Source organism: Fulmarus glacialis, unplaced genomic scaffold, assembly GCF_000690835.1.
Source record: "Fulmarus glacialis isolate BGI_N327 unplaced genomic scaffold, ASM69083v1 scaffold27332, whole genome shotgun sequence".
NCBI lineage: Eukaryota > Metazoa > Chordata > Aves > Procellariiformes > Procellariidae > Fulmarus > Fulmarus glacialis.
In genome coordinates, this window is record NW_009196345.1 from 65381 (window position 1) to 81474 (window position 16094).

At 38.1% G+C, this 16094-nt stretch overlaps 1 protein-coding gene across 1 annotated transcript in view; it reads left to right on the plus strand.

Moving 5' to 3' along the window:
- Positions 1 to 16094, plus strand: part of LOC104072656 (inactive dipeptidyl peptidase 10-like) — a gene marked incomplete at its 3' end in the record, with an annotated part of 52192 nt that overhangs the window by 13508 nt on the left and 22590 nt on the right. The window contains exons 4-5 of the mRNA XM_009572180.1: positions 11474 to 11594; positions 16047 to 16091. Coding sequence (XP_009570475.1) covers positions 11474 to 11594; positions 16047 to 16091 — 166 coding nt within the window. The remainder of the gene's footprint in view (positions 1 to 11473; positions 11595 to 16046; positions 16092 to 16094) is intronic.

Consider the following 16094-nt stretch of genomic DNA (forward strand, 5'->3'; position numbering starts at 1 on the left):
GTCAGAAGCTATCAGTAAATGCAAGGAACAAGGAGTATGAGTTCCTGAGCATACACTGTTTGTACGTAAGTCTGTCATACACATCACTTGCACAGACGAAGAGCAAAGGGCTGAGCAGTTCAGTCCCTCAAAGACATTTTGCACAGTGCTGCAGCCAGTGTAGTTCTTCAGGCAGCTCCACGGGGAGGAAGCAGTAGATCCAGACTATCAGCTGAGGGGCAAGGCAGTCTTACTCTAATCTTCTGTGCAGTCACAAAGATTTATAAAGTAGCTTTTTGCGTAGGTCGTAGTTCAGATATTATATGTGATTTTGTTTATATAACATATCGCACAATGTTTGCGCTCATGAGTAAGTTATCATGGGATTAGGCAGGGTGTGAATTTAGTGAACGTCATGATCCAATATCATTGGAAAGGCAACATAATTAATGTGTGCCTAAACAAAAGAGGGCAATGCTTCCTCACATTTATTGGAAATCAAGGACATAAACATCAGAGTTATCATGGAGTTGCTGATACTCTGTGAGTTCATGGCCTGCTTTATTCCATGACATTAGTAACTAATCTTATAGCTGCATTATGAGTGCATCCTTGCTATTGTTTACAGTAGATTTATAAACTATCTAAATAGCAATTAAGTATAATAGCCTTGTAGATTGTTTGCAGTTGTTCAGAATGCTATGTGCTAACATATTACTGTGATGCAGTGGCATTAATCTAGACAGCAGAAAAGTGGTGCTTCACTGTTTTGTTCTGTTGTTCATGCTATGTCTGGCAGCTTGATGACTGCAAAAATAAAATTAACATATTGTAACTGACAAAAAATAAAAAAGGTGGAACATGACATTGGGATGTATGTGTTTTGAGGTCTCCATGTTTCATACTGATCAACAGCTACTTCCTCTCTGCCTTAATTACAACATAATCAAAAGGTTTGAAAGCTTCCTCTGAGAAAATTCCTGTCTAGGTCAATCACAATCTTTAGAAAATTGGTACCTTTAAGAGTGAATATAGTTATTATTGCTTACAATTATAATAATTTTGTTATTATCTATTATTTGTTTTCTGCCTCATTTGCAATGTGTCTGACGATTTTGAAACATAGATCATATAAGGGTAGATTTTTGCCTACTGCCATGCTTTGCTTAGGTAGCTGATGGTACCTGCTGTGCCCAGTATCTGCATAATTTAGTCGTCTGTGGTGCACATGGAACTATGGGGTAAGAGTTGGAACAAGTAAGAGCTGAACAGCTCTGAAAATTTTATACCAGTATAGATTGAACTGCAAAAGAAAAAAATCTGCAGAGAAGAGATCAGAGCCGTTCTGCACTACTGGAGACTTGCAAAGCAGCTGTATTGCAAACTGCATCAGGCATTTTAGCCTGCAATCCTTGTCGTTGGGAGCTCACAATCTAAATAGGCTACAGATATAATGTAGGGGAAAGGGATGTAACATGAAGCTGCTTTGCAATACAATTCCATAAAACTTTCCTTGAAATTGTCATCCTGTAACATACATGATCTGGATAGAAAATTTGTAAGATGTGGAAAAAAAAAGGAATTTTGGAAAAAGTCTGCGTAATTGTAACTGACAAAGTCGCTAATCGATACTCTAACCATCCAAAATTCACACTTATGAAAGCTTTAAAAGTCACTTTCTTGGGTTTTATGTTATCCAAAATATAGTGATTCTCTCTGATTTTGGAGATTGCTGCAGGACCTGTAAGAAAGACATCAGCAGAATAATCAGTCGCACCAGTGAAATGCATTATAACTGTTTTGGCTAATAGTTTGCTGCAGAGACCTGAAGGATTTCTGTGGCTCACTGCAGCATTGCCCTGTGGCTCTTGGCCATAGAGGAGCTTTGAGGTTGGAGGTTTGGATTGCCATCATGGCGCTTCTAACTGGCTACAATAAACAACTGTTCCTATATAATGCTGTATGTCCAGTTCTTCTGGATGATGCTAAAAGTGTTTTCTTCCCAAAACGGGCATTTTTTTGCTGTGAGAGGAATAAAGAAAATAGCAGTTATGCTGTTGTTGCATTGATACACAAAACACGTAATCTTAAGTACACCTTGCTCTTCAGTGGGAAGCTGCTTCAACTAAATGAGATTTTGGCAAGGGAAGAGGGCAGAAAGGGGTACTCATCTTCTGTAGCAGTGGGTATAATAATGGTCTGGCAATCCCAATTTAAGTCTGTAAGTCCCAGGGGTATAGTAAGTGAAATCATAGACGACAAGAAAACATTTGTTCAGTTTGGACTTGAAGAAGAGAAGAGACATTACACTGTGACTAGGAATAACATAACCAGTGGCTCTATTAGAAAAAAATGTGTCTGTCAGGGCTTTGGAGGATGTTGAACAGTGGTAGAGAAGATGCCAAGCCAGGTCTTTATTTGCAATGGTAATTCATAGACAGATACTGTGGCTGATTTGCAATATTTTTTAAATTGGTGAAAACTAATTGTAAGTTTCTGAAGTGGAGCTATTTGTGTGATTTTTCAGATCTGTGAACCGTAAAGTCATAACAAATATGTTAAGTACTTAAATGAAAATCAAACTTGTTATCTTGACAGCAAGTGTTGAAAAACCACAACCAAATGGTTTCCATGTGGTTGCAGGGGTTTGATTTTAATTTATTGCTGTAATCCAAAGTTAGTTCAAATAATATTTACGTATCAAGGGAAGTGCATAGATTTGCATTTTCCGTAATTGGGGCCAAAACAGAAGTAGGAATTGAAACCACCTTTTTTTCTAAAAATCACTTAAAAATCATTTTAAGATGAATGATTTCATTTAAGATACCACTTATTTATTTGTTTATTTAAGATCACTTGCTTGTGCTGAACTTTGCCTATGGAGTAGCATGTTGTTCAGGAAACAAAGAACATTGACTCTTTGGATTTATATAATATGTATGCATACATATATATATGACTATGCAGTATAAACACCAGGCAAGTTTTGATCAATCTATTTAGCTTCAAGCTATTTTTTCCTCATAACATTTATGTCTGAGGCCTTGCTGTGCCGGTATCTTTGACTCTGGGTTTTAACTGCTAGTTAACTGCTGGTTAAACTGGCTACGTGAAAGCTATTTAAACTGTGCTTGCGTATTGCACTCCTTTGGCTGTGGTCTGGACAGCATAACAAGTTATTCTCATTCCCCATTGCTGTGTGTTTTGTTCCACCGCATGCTCCAACATAAACTCAGGACTAGGAGAAATACAGCTGCTGTGTGTGTTGTGGGATCTTCTTTCCCTTCCCAGTATGAGGTTTAGCTGCAAAATAGTGCTGTGCCAACTTAGTATTGTACATGAAACTGGAGAAGTCATGGGCTGATCTCTGAAGAACAAAGTACAAAATTTGCTGAGTGACTTAGGAAAGTATTTTTTATTTTACTTTCTTCTGTCTAATGAATAGCTCATATTATTTGTATTAACAGTTGTTAGCAAGAAAACATTTTTCATCTGGAAATTTTAGTGACTGATCTAACTAAGGGCAGTTGGATTTGGCCCTGGTTAATTTATGGTAAGACAGGAGACAGAACAAACGGTAAGAGGCGAGCCCAGATGGAAAAACATCTTGAAGCTTTTGAAGAATTAATTATGCAACTAATTAGCTGGCAGTCTCACAAGAAGAAGGGATGGAATTTTGCCGTATGCTTAGGAAATGAAGAAGTCTGGTAGATCCTATGCTGAGATGCAGATATCAGCCAGGATGGTGGTGGAGTCAGCTGGTTAGCCAGACTATCTACTGGGTGCACAGGACCACACTTGTTTCTGCGTCAGTAAAAATACTTAACCCATAGAGCAAGAAGTGCAGTTGAGTGGTCTGTTACATAGAACGTTGGGCTCTGAAGACACCTGCACTAGTCCAAATAGTGGTGAACTGTGTGTCCTTGCCAAGGTCACACAGGAATACAGCCACAGATGGGCTGCCTGAAGATGCTTTAGGTCAACGTCTTTAGCACTGTTGGTAGCAACTCCTGGAGTTCTGCAGGCAGCAGCATTTCCTGAACGCCTGAAGGTCTCCTTCTGGGCATAATCAGAAACGCCTTAGTCTTGTTGTAGCTCATATTCCATATGTGAAAGGTAAGGAAGACTGTCATGTTCTCTGAGGTATCAAGTGGGAGTGCTGAAGTTGTTCCGAGTTGGAATAGTTATTTATATATTTATTGATCAGAGAGTCTGTGGAAATATATGACCATTTCCTCAGTTCATAGGTAGGACACTCACCTGTACTGGAAGAAACCAGTGCTTGTTGTACGTTTTTTTTTTTTAACCAAAGGTGTATTGGTACAGATGCCTTCTTTGTTTCCCCTCCAGCTGTAACTGCTCAGTAGCTTTAGAGTTTGGTTGGTCCCTTCCTTGAACTAGGTGTTTGTCCCGATGAATCCATGTAATGAGAAATCTGTTGGTCATGCCATTAGTCACACTCCACTGTTTCTTTCCTTCAAGACAAGATGCTGGATTCTAGGTATTATCTTTTTACCTTGAAAAGTTAATTTCAGGAGCTATTAAAAATTATATAAGGGTAAATTGTGACTGCAAAGCCCACTGACACTTGCAGTTTGCATTACATATTTCTGTTATTATTGATGGCAAAATCTATTTGTGCTGATGGTATCAATCAGGAAGTCAAACAAATCTGCCATGCTCAAACTCTCGAGGATTAATTAGAAAGATTCACTCATTAAGTTAGGAAAGTAAGTCCCTGATATATTAACCATTATGGGATAGGTGTCCAAGTTTTCCCTATGATCAAGATAATTTTAAAGGCTGTGCTAACTAATTTTCTTCTGTTTTATTTGTTAGTTGTTAGTGACTTCTGCTATCATTTCACATCAGGTAATATGGAAATATTAGACTGGGGATGTGCAAACTTGTGCCTCATAGGAAAGCTATACCTTCTCGTGGCTTTTAAACTGTGGCCACTCTACACTAAGTTACAGGCCAACAAGTACCTGGCTGCGGTACAAAGTGCGGAGGCATACCTTCGGCTTGGGCAAAGCACATCTTGAGTGAGTAATGTTGCTTCTAGACCCAGGATGGTTCCCTCTCATATTGGGGAACAGCAATGGCAATACATTATACCTATATGGTTAGTGTTTTATTTTAAGAACTTGTTGCATGGCAAGCTACCTTATCACATTCATACAAAAACAAGTTTATCCATGCGTGTGTTAGAGAAAGGACGAATGCTAGATTGGTTACATATACCTCCTTGACCTCAGCTTTGTGAGGAATTTCCCTCTCTCAGTTTGGTAGCTTTTCTCTGCGAGTAAAGACCTGGTTCCAGAGAAGGAGATAGGTTTTGTCAGCAAGGGCTGCAACTCTGAGATATGTTTCTTTTCCACCTGAAGAAAACTGGGCTTTTGCTTATAACTGCAAGTCTGAACTTTGGTGTCTGGATGAATTTCTAGGATACGTGCAAATATCTGAGAGTGACTCTGTCGCAACTTGCCAGGGCTAACCGGCTGCTGGCAGCCTCTGGTAGGGAAGCTGCCCCTGCTTTCGTAGAGAGCTCAAAGCCCTGCTGCACACACAGTCGCTGCTTCTGTGCAGGGTAAGCGATCAAATGGTGACTTCCACGCAGCTCCAGGCAAACTGCTGCTACTGCCCAACTGGTGCGTAAAAAGCTTGGACTGTTGCTGATATGCTACCCTGCAATCAGAGTGACTGAGTGTGGGTACGCCCATGCAGAAGGCTTCAGTGGAGCACCTAAAAGGAAAAGGTGGGGTATTTTCCTGTAATTTAGCCGCTTTTCTGTGCCTGCAGTGTTTGAAATTATTAAAGACGCACAGGGGGCCTTTCCAGCTATTGGTACGGGCTTTGCCGTTCAGCTGTGGGATTAGATGTCTCTGTTTTCACAGCTGTCTGCCATCTGGAACTAACTGCTCGGACTGGGTGCTCTGCTTAAGGCCTCAGCCCGAACTAAAATCATGTAATGGTGAAACATGTTGCAAACAAGAAGTAAGTGTTTTGGAATAAATTAGTTTAGAAGAAGGTTTATGAAAAAATATTTCAGAGACTGACAGATGTGGAAGAAGGGGAAGGATTAGTGCTGTAGGTAGAACATTAGAGCAAGCAGAACCTCAAATTCTTCACAGTCAGTTGAAATAAACGTGATCGTTATCAAGAATTAATCTCTCACTAATCCAAAACATTCTTGCAGATGTTTTCATTAATTGGAAAATACTTAATAAAATAAAGAAATGCTTTGGCTTTTTCTTCATTTGGTTTAAGGCTTGATGTGATTAGCTGTGCAAAATCTCTAAGAAAACAAAAAGTCAAATAATTTTGAAGGCCATAGATTTTGATATTTATCCCCATTTACAGCATTATTAGCTAAGGGTCTTAGCTAAAAAATAATTTGAAATGTTTTAAAAATACTTGGGAAATAGATGGTGAAAAGAAGAGGTTAAAAAAAGCCATAATAATAATTTTCATATAAGATAGCATAGCCTTGTTCCACTTTGTGCCTTTTTCAATTTATTTTCTTATCATCATGCCAGAAAGCTGTGAAAGCATTTTGGGCACAAAGCCACTGATGTATTCATGAGAATACCTGTTCTGATACGCAGTTAGCAACTCCTCTCTTAGCAGTTTTGGAAGATTCAGTAGTTACATTCAACATTTTAGTACTCCTGATGTAGTAATTAGACCCAAGTGTATACTAAGAAAAGTCGTTTTACTTCTACTTCCTCCCAAATACCTGACTGGCGGTAGACTAGCAAGGGAAATTTTTGGTTTATGTGACATTGCCCAAAACACAATATACGAAGTGATGGAGTATGTGAAAGTCCCCACCCTGGAAACCTTTGGGCACGTGTTTAATTTTACTTACTGGAGTCAGGATTTTAGGTACTGGCAAGATTCTGCTCTAAGAATAATTTTTTGTTTTGATCAATAATTCCTGTCCCAGTGTCATGATTTGCTGTCTGCCTTATAGGATAGAGTTTAAGTCTCTGTTGTAGGAAAAGCGGTAGTCTGAGTTCTCTCCCAGCCACTTGCTCTCTCTTTCACTGAATTTTAAAAACCGAACTTTGGCTCATAAATTCAGCTTCTATGTATTGCTGTACTGCAACTAATCATCATCAGCACCTAAAAAATAAAAATTTCCATCCAGTCTTTGTGTTTCTGAAATAAAAGCTTGGAAATATATTTTAATGCAGCGTAACATAGAACTGTAAGGAGTTTTCTACAGGTATTGTTTTCACCAGAAAGCATTGGTGGCAATGTTTAAATTGAGCAAGAAAGCTAAAATGTACGAACCAATGGAAAGGAATTTGGGTGATTTGTGGGGAGGGGAGTTTGACCATGATATTTAAGGACTTCCTCTGCTTCTGAGGCCTAATGTAGGATTTTTTGCATGTTTCAGCTGAGGAATATTTCCATTTCTACTCTCAGTTGGTGTGCTCATGATAATCTACATAAAATAAAACCAATGTCCATTTTTCCTCCTGAAGTCACTTCACAGTTGACACCACCTCAGGCAGCAGGAGGAGCATGGAGTGGTGTCACGGAGTGGCCGCAGCAGGCAAACGGGAGCTAAGGACTAACAGGGGAGAAAAAGCCCACTTCACTATTCTCTGGTAAAACCATAGTTGTTGTGCGCATGCTTCTAGTTGCGGCTGTTTCAGAGGGACACGAAGCCAAGACGCTTAGCCGCCGGTCAGTGTTGGGTGTGCAAACGCTAGACAAAAGCGAACAAGATCTATTCATGATCTTGTGAACAAAATTAATTTCAAGGGGTGATCTATTACAATTTAAGTGGTTTTAGAGTTGCATATGAGGTACATTTGTACCATATAAATATTATACTGGGAAGAAGAATTCACAATGAGTAGGCCTTTTAGAAATGTCTTTCTTGGCTGCATTGCTCTGGCAGGAATGTAAGAAGGGAGATTGGGTTTTGTGGCTACACAAAGTACTTGTGCTGAATTGAATCCACAGCCTGGATTTACAGAGAGCAAATTGCCTCTCGAGCCACGACTAGTAGCATTCATGATAATGTTGTCACTCCTGTTACAACTCTGCTGCCTGTTTTGCTGCAGAAATCAACATTTAAACTCCAAGTCCTTATTTCCAAGACATGAAGATGTTAATTACAGATGAGCACTTTGGCATGGTCAGGAATGGAGGGGAATGCAGCCCTGACTGCAGGGGTTAGGCGGCATCATTGTTGGAAATGTGCACGATGCCATTCCTGTCGGTACAAACACCGTTAGTGGAAAATGGCACCTCCTGAAATATAACAAATATTCAAAATTATAGATGGGATTAAATGACTAACCATAATAGTGAATCTTTCTAAGATGTTTTTACAGCCTTAAGCATGAGGATATTGATCTTTTGAAATGCTGCAGGCAGTGCAGAGCGATACTTGCCGGTGTGCCAACCCTAAATCATCGATGTGCATTTACATGCTGTTTAGTTATGTGGAGGAACATGAACGGTTGTGTTTCATAAATGTTTTGGAAAGGAACATAAATTCATCATTTTTAATGTTAAATTCAGGTGAGCCATGAGCTCGACGCTTGCTAGGGAGAGAGCCGCTTGGGTGGCTTTGAAGTTTTTCAAGAACTTTAAAATGTTCCAATCCATATCTTCAAGAAAAAAATTGTGCTTTGGTCTAGCTTTCAAAGTTGAAAGAACACGTGCCGTGAGTGATCAGGAGAGAAGGGAAACTTCAGATGACAGAGTAGACTAAGAGGATTGTGGGGATGTTCAGAGGGTGGCTGAGAGCTGGTTGAGGATGGAGACAAAGTCGCTTTAGGAAATGAATGGGGAATAAAGCCGAGGAAGCCGGCAATCAGTGGCACAACAGTGAGTATTCCTTCTGAGATATCTACTTATCTGAAATGTGTCAAATGGAATTAGCAATGCCTGCTAACTAGTAATAACAGGATTAAAGACCTTTTCATGGTCCAGTCATAAAACAAGTAGTTCTTAATCCTGTACTTTGACTGGCAACGATGGCTTTAAATTAAAGTTTTTCACTGCAGACTAGACACTATGGGTATCTTTACCATTAAAAATACAAACGGCCTGAAAAGGGGGGAGAGAAGCAAAAATTATACTTCTGATCTTCCAAACTGAATTAGATTGAGCGCATTTAATTAAAGAAATTTAAATAAAATAGAATTGTTTGATCAAGTAGGCTTTTTTTGTAGTCTCCTGAAAGCAGTTGTTTATATAAGAAGAGATTGTCAACTGAAAGAAATCGCTCTTTACTAAGCAATAGTCAATAGATTGGTTCCCACTACTTACACTGTAATTTAGTCTGATAGGAATGTTTTTAGTTCACTTAAATAGCAAGTACTTGGCTAAATTATTTTGTTTTTCTTGGTTAAGCAATTAACCATGCCTTGTTATTACTTGTATTTGTTTCTTTTACCTTACAAAAAAAAAGCACATTTTTACTGTGGAAATATACATTGACAAGGAGTGTTTGTCGATGTTATTTCAAAAGCTTGATACGTCCAGCTTTCTCTAATCCTTGTTTTCTCTTGGTGTTAATGCTGGGTCAGACATCAGCTTCCCATAAATTCTCAACTGTACCAAATATTATTTGTAAAACTATAAACATAATTACTGGTCAGTACATTTTGGATTGTTCAAACTGGATCAACTATTTTTACATCAGTTTTGAACTCACTGCCGAGTTTTGAATTTCTGACCATAACGAACTTTGTTCCAAGTCACGCTTGATTTCCAGTAATGGTTAAAATCATTGCATTGCTCATGGTATGAAAAAACTCAGCTTTATTGCTTTATGCAGCAGAAATCATGAATTGGCTGCTGTTAAAAATCAAGAAATGCCATTAGTTTGGGGACTCATAAGGAAATCTATTTCAGATGGCAATTTAGAAGCAAAGAGAACAGCAGTAATAGTGATGATAATACTTTGCTCTCCAGTTAGTATTTTCCCACAAGTTGTTTATCATAGAAGTATGAGAGAATGATAAATGACTAGGCTTTTAAAATGGTCTTTGGTGGAAATATATTTACTTCATGCTAGCAGTCCCTGAGACTCCGTATATCAGTGTACATTGATGAAATTATGGTACAAAAATTTCTATTGTGTGTTGCTTCTCTAGTGCTGTTAGCTGCATTTTCTTAGTGTGAATCAAGTTGGGTGCATAATATTGATACTAAGTTGATTCCGTTATTAAGCTGTTCAAGCACATATGTGGCCATTGTAATTTAATGACAAAGCAAAGAAAAAGGCTACAACTCTGAGGTGATTATAGCTGAAATAATAGTCTAGTCACAGGCATTGACAACTCAGGAAAATGAGGTATGCTGGAGTACAGGCAGAGAGGATTAAGAGCATTATTACAGGAAATGCTAGTAGCTGTGGTTCTGCTTTTTATAGCTGTCTGTAGCTTTTGGCTTGTTAGTATCTCTCATGTTTTTTCTTATTAACCTGGACTGGGAAAGATAGTGCCAATGAAGAAGTTTGGGACAACATGTACCTAAATTTTGTTGCATTGAAGTGCTCGAAGGTCTTCTGGCTGGTAGGAGAAAGGCAGACACACAGCCCCCCCGGGCACGTGTCTGAGTACGTAAGAATTTCCATGTCATAAACCTTCCTTATCATCACCACATTTGTCTCCTGCCCTTTTTGCCATCCCCATACGCCTCCAAAATCTTTTATTAGTCTTTTTTGTTTGTTTGTTTGTTTGTTTGGCTTTTATCTTTCTTTTATTGCACTTCATCATGGAGCCTGGAGCTCAGTCTCACAAAATGAGTGAACTTGAAATCCTGTGCAACAAAGTGAGCAGGGAAAGAAAAACAGACAAGTCTGAGAAGTGGCAGTGAGGGAGGAAAGGACTGTCTGTCTAGTCTCTTACTCACAGGAAAAGGAGGAGGAGCCTAGACTTGAAAATAAAGGGCATTTATGTAGCACACTTGAGGTAAGATGTTTGTGTGTCAGAGTCAGAAATAGTGTCAGCAAGCTGAGAAAAGTTAATGGCAGTCTGCTATTTATTTTTGCTTTTCCAGTATGTTCTTACACCATGATATAAAGCTGTAACTTACATTTATGATGTATGTACTGTGCTGTATGTACTTGCAGAAGTGTGTCTAATTTCACAGCTAGGAAAACAGATTATTTTATTAGAATGGAATTAATGGAAAATTTCTTTATCTATTCAGCTGTTATAAAACTTGTCTCCTGAATGATTCTGAGAAATGTAATAATATTTCTTAAAGCAAATAGAAACATTTCAACTGGGAAGACAGTTTCAAAGGAAGAATTTGGCTTGGCATAAGTGTTAAAAGTTTGCTTGGTTTGTCCAAATTGATAATAAAAGGAAATATGAAATCAATGTTTGTGAAAACTCATGCTGAATTATTCTGTAGACTGTTCTGAGCTTGAGGAAATTATGTATTCATTGCTGAACATCCATTTATATCTACCAAAACGTTCTTTTTTTCTCTCCATCCCTCTTACCTGATCCAGATTTATATTTTTGAAAATAACATCTACTATCAGCCTGATGTAAAGAGTAGCTCATTGCGCCTGACATCTTCAGGAAAAGAAGGAATTATTTTTAATGGAATTGCAGACTGGTTATATGAAGGTAAGCTGGACAAACATATCTGTTTATTAAAGCAGACGAGAGGTTCTTGTACAGACCCAACAGCACAAATCTATTCATTTCAGAAAATGCTATCTAAGGTTGGTTTTGCTTCTTTGCCTTCTTATTTTCTTGCAAGATTGCCTTTGTATCTATTCATACTTTGTATTGACTGCTGTTTTGCATATAGCAATATTTTCTGAGAAAGAGGAATTTATTTTCAACCAGAATGTATCAAATGTATTATGAACACCAGGTAGTATGTAAAAAATGCTATAGTAGTGAAATCTTGATGTGAGATTTTACTACCAACTTCAGTGGGGCTGGCATTTCAAATAGAGCTATTCAAATAAAACTAAACACCCTGTATGTTTTGTTTATCTAGAATAACTCCATTCATACCTTTGGAGCTATTCTGGGTTTACAACGCAAGTGAGGAGGGAAAGGACTAAGTTTGTTGCTTGTGTGAACAACAGCGCCGATCTATTTACAGTGAAAACATCCTAATAGAAGAAGGCACAGAAGAATCGTAACGTAGAAGCAGAATTGGCTACCTTTTCTTTTTTACTGCTGGATACATAGCAAAAGGTGATCAAAGATGATACTGCCTGCTGCCTCTTTTTTTTTTTATCAGTGTCTCTCCTTCAGCCTCGGTGGTGGTTGGTGTGCTGGGCGTTAGCATGACCCACGAAAGGCTCTAGCTCCTCAAGCCAGGCAGTAATATTGTGCCTGACTTTAAGAATGTGCTTGAATCCAATTTAAGTGTTTTGCCAAGATCTAAAAGTGTTATATTGTTACCTCAACAGTGGCTGCTAGTTTTGCTTAAATCAGCCTGGGCTAGACTCCTGGAAAACTTGCTGTTGCTGGCAAGCAGTGCCAAAATGGAGTGGAGGACAGCTCAGTCTGTGATACCCTCTGGCTCCTGAAGCAGTCTTCTGCATAGTACCACAGAATGTTTCTCTCTGCACCCAAAAGGCTTTTAACATAATAATATATAAATAAAAAATGGGAGCAGTTTATCCAGCTTGGTACAAGAGCTTAAAATTAATACGTTTCAGTTACTCTTTCTATGGGACTCACTAATTTCATAGATAAATAGCTCAGTGTTAAATACTCAGTTATGTGAAGTATATAACGTCTTGTATGCAGAGTTTTGCAGGGCAGAGTGTTTTTTAGGAGTGGTGTTACACCATACAGCAAGGAACTTCAGCGTGGCCCTTAGAAATGGTCTATCCATCCCTCTTGGCATTTCAGTGGTTATGAGCAGATAGCTCACATCAGGATTTTTTGAAATCTCTGCCCAAGTAAACTCTGAAATTAGAATGGTAGTTTGCATCCCTTAGCCATGTAAATGCCTGTGTCTGATAATTACGCACTTCCAAGATTTCTATTAATGTTTTGAAACGTTTTAATGTGGCGGCATATTTCAAAACTTAAGGACAAAGGAAATCTTTGGCATGGAATATAGTTTTATATGCATTTCATATTCTTCAAATCTAGCATGACTGCATGCAAATTGAAGAACTTAAGCATATATAGCTCACTGAAGTTGATATAGTATATCAAGTTTTTGCTAAAACAAAGTGAAGTTACTAAGAGTCACAGTCATGGATGCAACAAAACAATTCTGGCTCCAATTCTGCAAGCATTTTGAGGACACCTGTTCGGAAGAGAGCAGCCTGTGTTTCTTTTCTCTTTAGGGTGCAGCTGGGTACAGCATGGAGCTGCAGTGAATGATATATAATGAAGGATCATTATACAGCTCTACTTCACAGAACAAAATGTAATAAGAGATTCTTTAAAAAACATTCCTTCCTAGTCTGCAAAGGATCATAAGGAAGTCATGGGATAATTCAGGCTGGAAGGGACCACAAAAAGTTACCTAATGTAACTGATCAGTTCTGGTATTTGCCAGGCGTTTTATCTGAGTTGTCTGGAAGGGATGGAGTAGACCCCACCTAAGAGTTATACAGATAGAAGTTTAAGACATATTTTAATGGAAGAAATATGGGGGGGGTTGTATGATTTGGACCTCTGCATTCATGAGATCTACATTTAAGAGCTAAAGAGAATCAAAACTAATCTCCTTTATTTGAAACATGCCAATATGCTTTTTTTATTTATTTCATATTTCAGCTTACCTATGTATCTCACAGTCTCTGAAAGAGGTTGATGTGGATTTTTTGTAACTTCATTTGTTTTAAAGATCAACAAAACTGTTGATAAAACAAATGACTGTTCCTTTAAGCTGCAAATATTTCACGATGAACAGAAAAAGAAAATGGGGTAACTTGGAAAAAACGGGAGCAGCTAGCACAATAATGACAAAGATGCTTGTCTGAGGTTATGCGCCTGCTTCTCTGTGTGTGCCCATCATTCCTACAGACACATTTTATTAATTAGTATTTGAGGACTGAATGGCTTTAAAGCTTCAAAGAACTTCTTTAGCTGACAACAAAACACAGACCTTTTCATATGTTCTGTGAGTGATTTTTGCCTGTGAACTCATGGATACGTAAGTCTCATACCTGGCTGATTTTCAAAAAGGCCATGAGCCTGATTCTCCTTTTTTGAAAAGGAGGCCAGGCATATGCATCCAAATATCTTATACCTCCACATCAGTTACCGCCCCAGTTTGTTCTTATTCCCTGTCTCTACAGCTATACACATACCTTTGTCATGAGAAGGAAAAGCAAAAGGTGTCTAGTCTGGGACTAGAAAGTTTCTGAAATGCTGTGAGAGGTGATACGCATCCTAAAGCTTTCCTCCTGATGCATGTCCTAAAGCCTTCCTTAAGTGATTTTGCCCATTCTTTTCCAAGTTTTTTAATCCCTGGCCCAAATAGCTGTTGCGTTTCCTGACTTACAGAGAACTCTTTGGGTTTCCAGGGATGCAGGCAGGCAGTGGGCTCTTCTCCACAATATACGTAATTAAAGTCAGGGTAAAAGGGAATTCTGTCTGTACAGGTTGGAGGACCACAGTCCATGTCTGTTGGCATGAATGAATATACTGCTGCTTTCCCATTAACCATTGTTTAACTTAGAGCAGTCCTCTACTTTCAGTAGTGTTTTTAATAGCATCAGAAGCTGAGCAGGCTGAATATTGTCCAGATGAAGTTAAGAGATTTTCAGCTGAATTGAGAACTGTTCCTCCTTTTGACCTCACTTGTTTTCTTTTATCATTTCCATGAGTTTGTTATTCACGTTTTACCTTACAAAGCATTTGGGAATAGCTTTTCTGTGTGTGAATAACCTTGTTTGAATGCAAACAGTAATATTTTAAAACAAACAGAACTGTGATTTTTGCTATCTGATATTCACCATTTATTCTCTGCTGTTCTCCTGTGTAAAAAGTTTTAGTTATCCAGCCAGGGAGAGAAGCATGACCCAGAATATATGACTTTGAATATAAGACCCAGCTTCATTGCACCTAACTTTAGATAATTCAACCCATTAAGCTGCTTCAGAACTTTCAGAATCTGATTAGCATATTGGAGAGTCTCCATTGACAATTTAAGTAGTTTTGTAGGTAGGCTCTTAAATTAGATATGCAGTCAGGCCTTTGTTCCCGTTAGTATACTATTCTCAATTAGTTTTCCAGCCAAATTCTTCAAATTTAAATACAAAATACTCACCAAACAAGTCAACATATCAAATATGTAATAAAAAAAAACCTAAGTCTTTTCACAAGTGGAAGACAGAAGGCCTGTACAGGGTGAATTTGGAATTGGTCAGGAGCTGCTTTCCTGGGTTTCTAGGAGTTTGGGTGCTGCTTCTATGGTTGTTTCTGGTTTATTTCTTTTGAATATGAAATACAATGACTGTAAATGTAAGAAAACATTGGATGACATTTTGGAGAATTACTTTTATTTGGAAATCAAATAAAATTTGGATAAAAATAAAAAGTTTTATTTGGATTTTCAAAAAGTTACATTACAGAAAAACTGAACTTTCTAAGAATTAAACCTGACCATTAGACTGAGACAAGAAAGTCAAAATATTGCACTCCAAAAATGATTACATAAATATCACTGTGTGAGGATCTACATGTTAGCAGGTGCCACAGCTCAGAGAAATCGGGTATATTAAAGTTTTATATTAAAAGGGAAAAAAAAAAGATTGACAATCCTAAAAAAACTGTCCAAATAATTTAAAAATTAATTAAACATATCTAATGGAATGCAATAGAACTAAGCATATGGCAGTTACAATCATCTTTCACGTTTAGATGATTTATTGACGTCAATGAAAATATTTATTTGAAGAAAACGGTTAAAGTTTGGTCTTTCGATATGCCTTGTTATCTAAACATTCAACCCGGGATAATGTGAAATTACTGAAATTACGGTAGATGCATTTCAAATAGGCACAGAAAGAACAAATCAGTGCCAACTGAATGAGCTGGAAACGATGTGATAGTTATTTTTATGGACCCTGAGGAAATCTGGTTTTGCAGAGGAACTTCTTCATTCTCATGTTGCCCACTGGTGGTCTCCAGACGGTG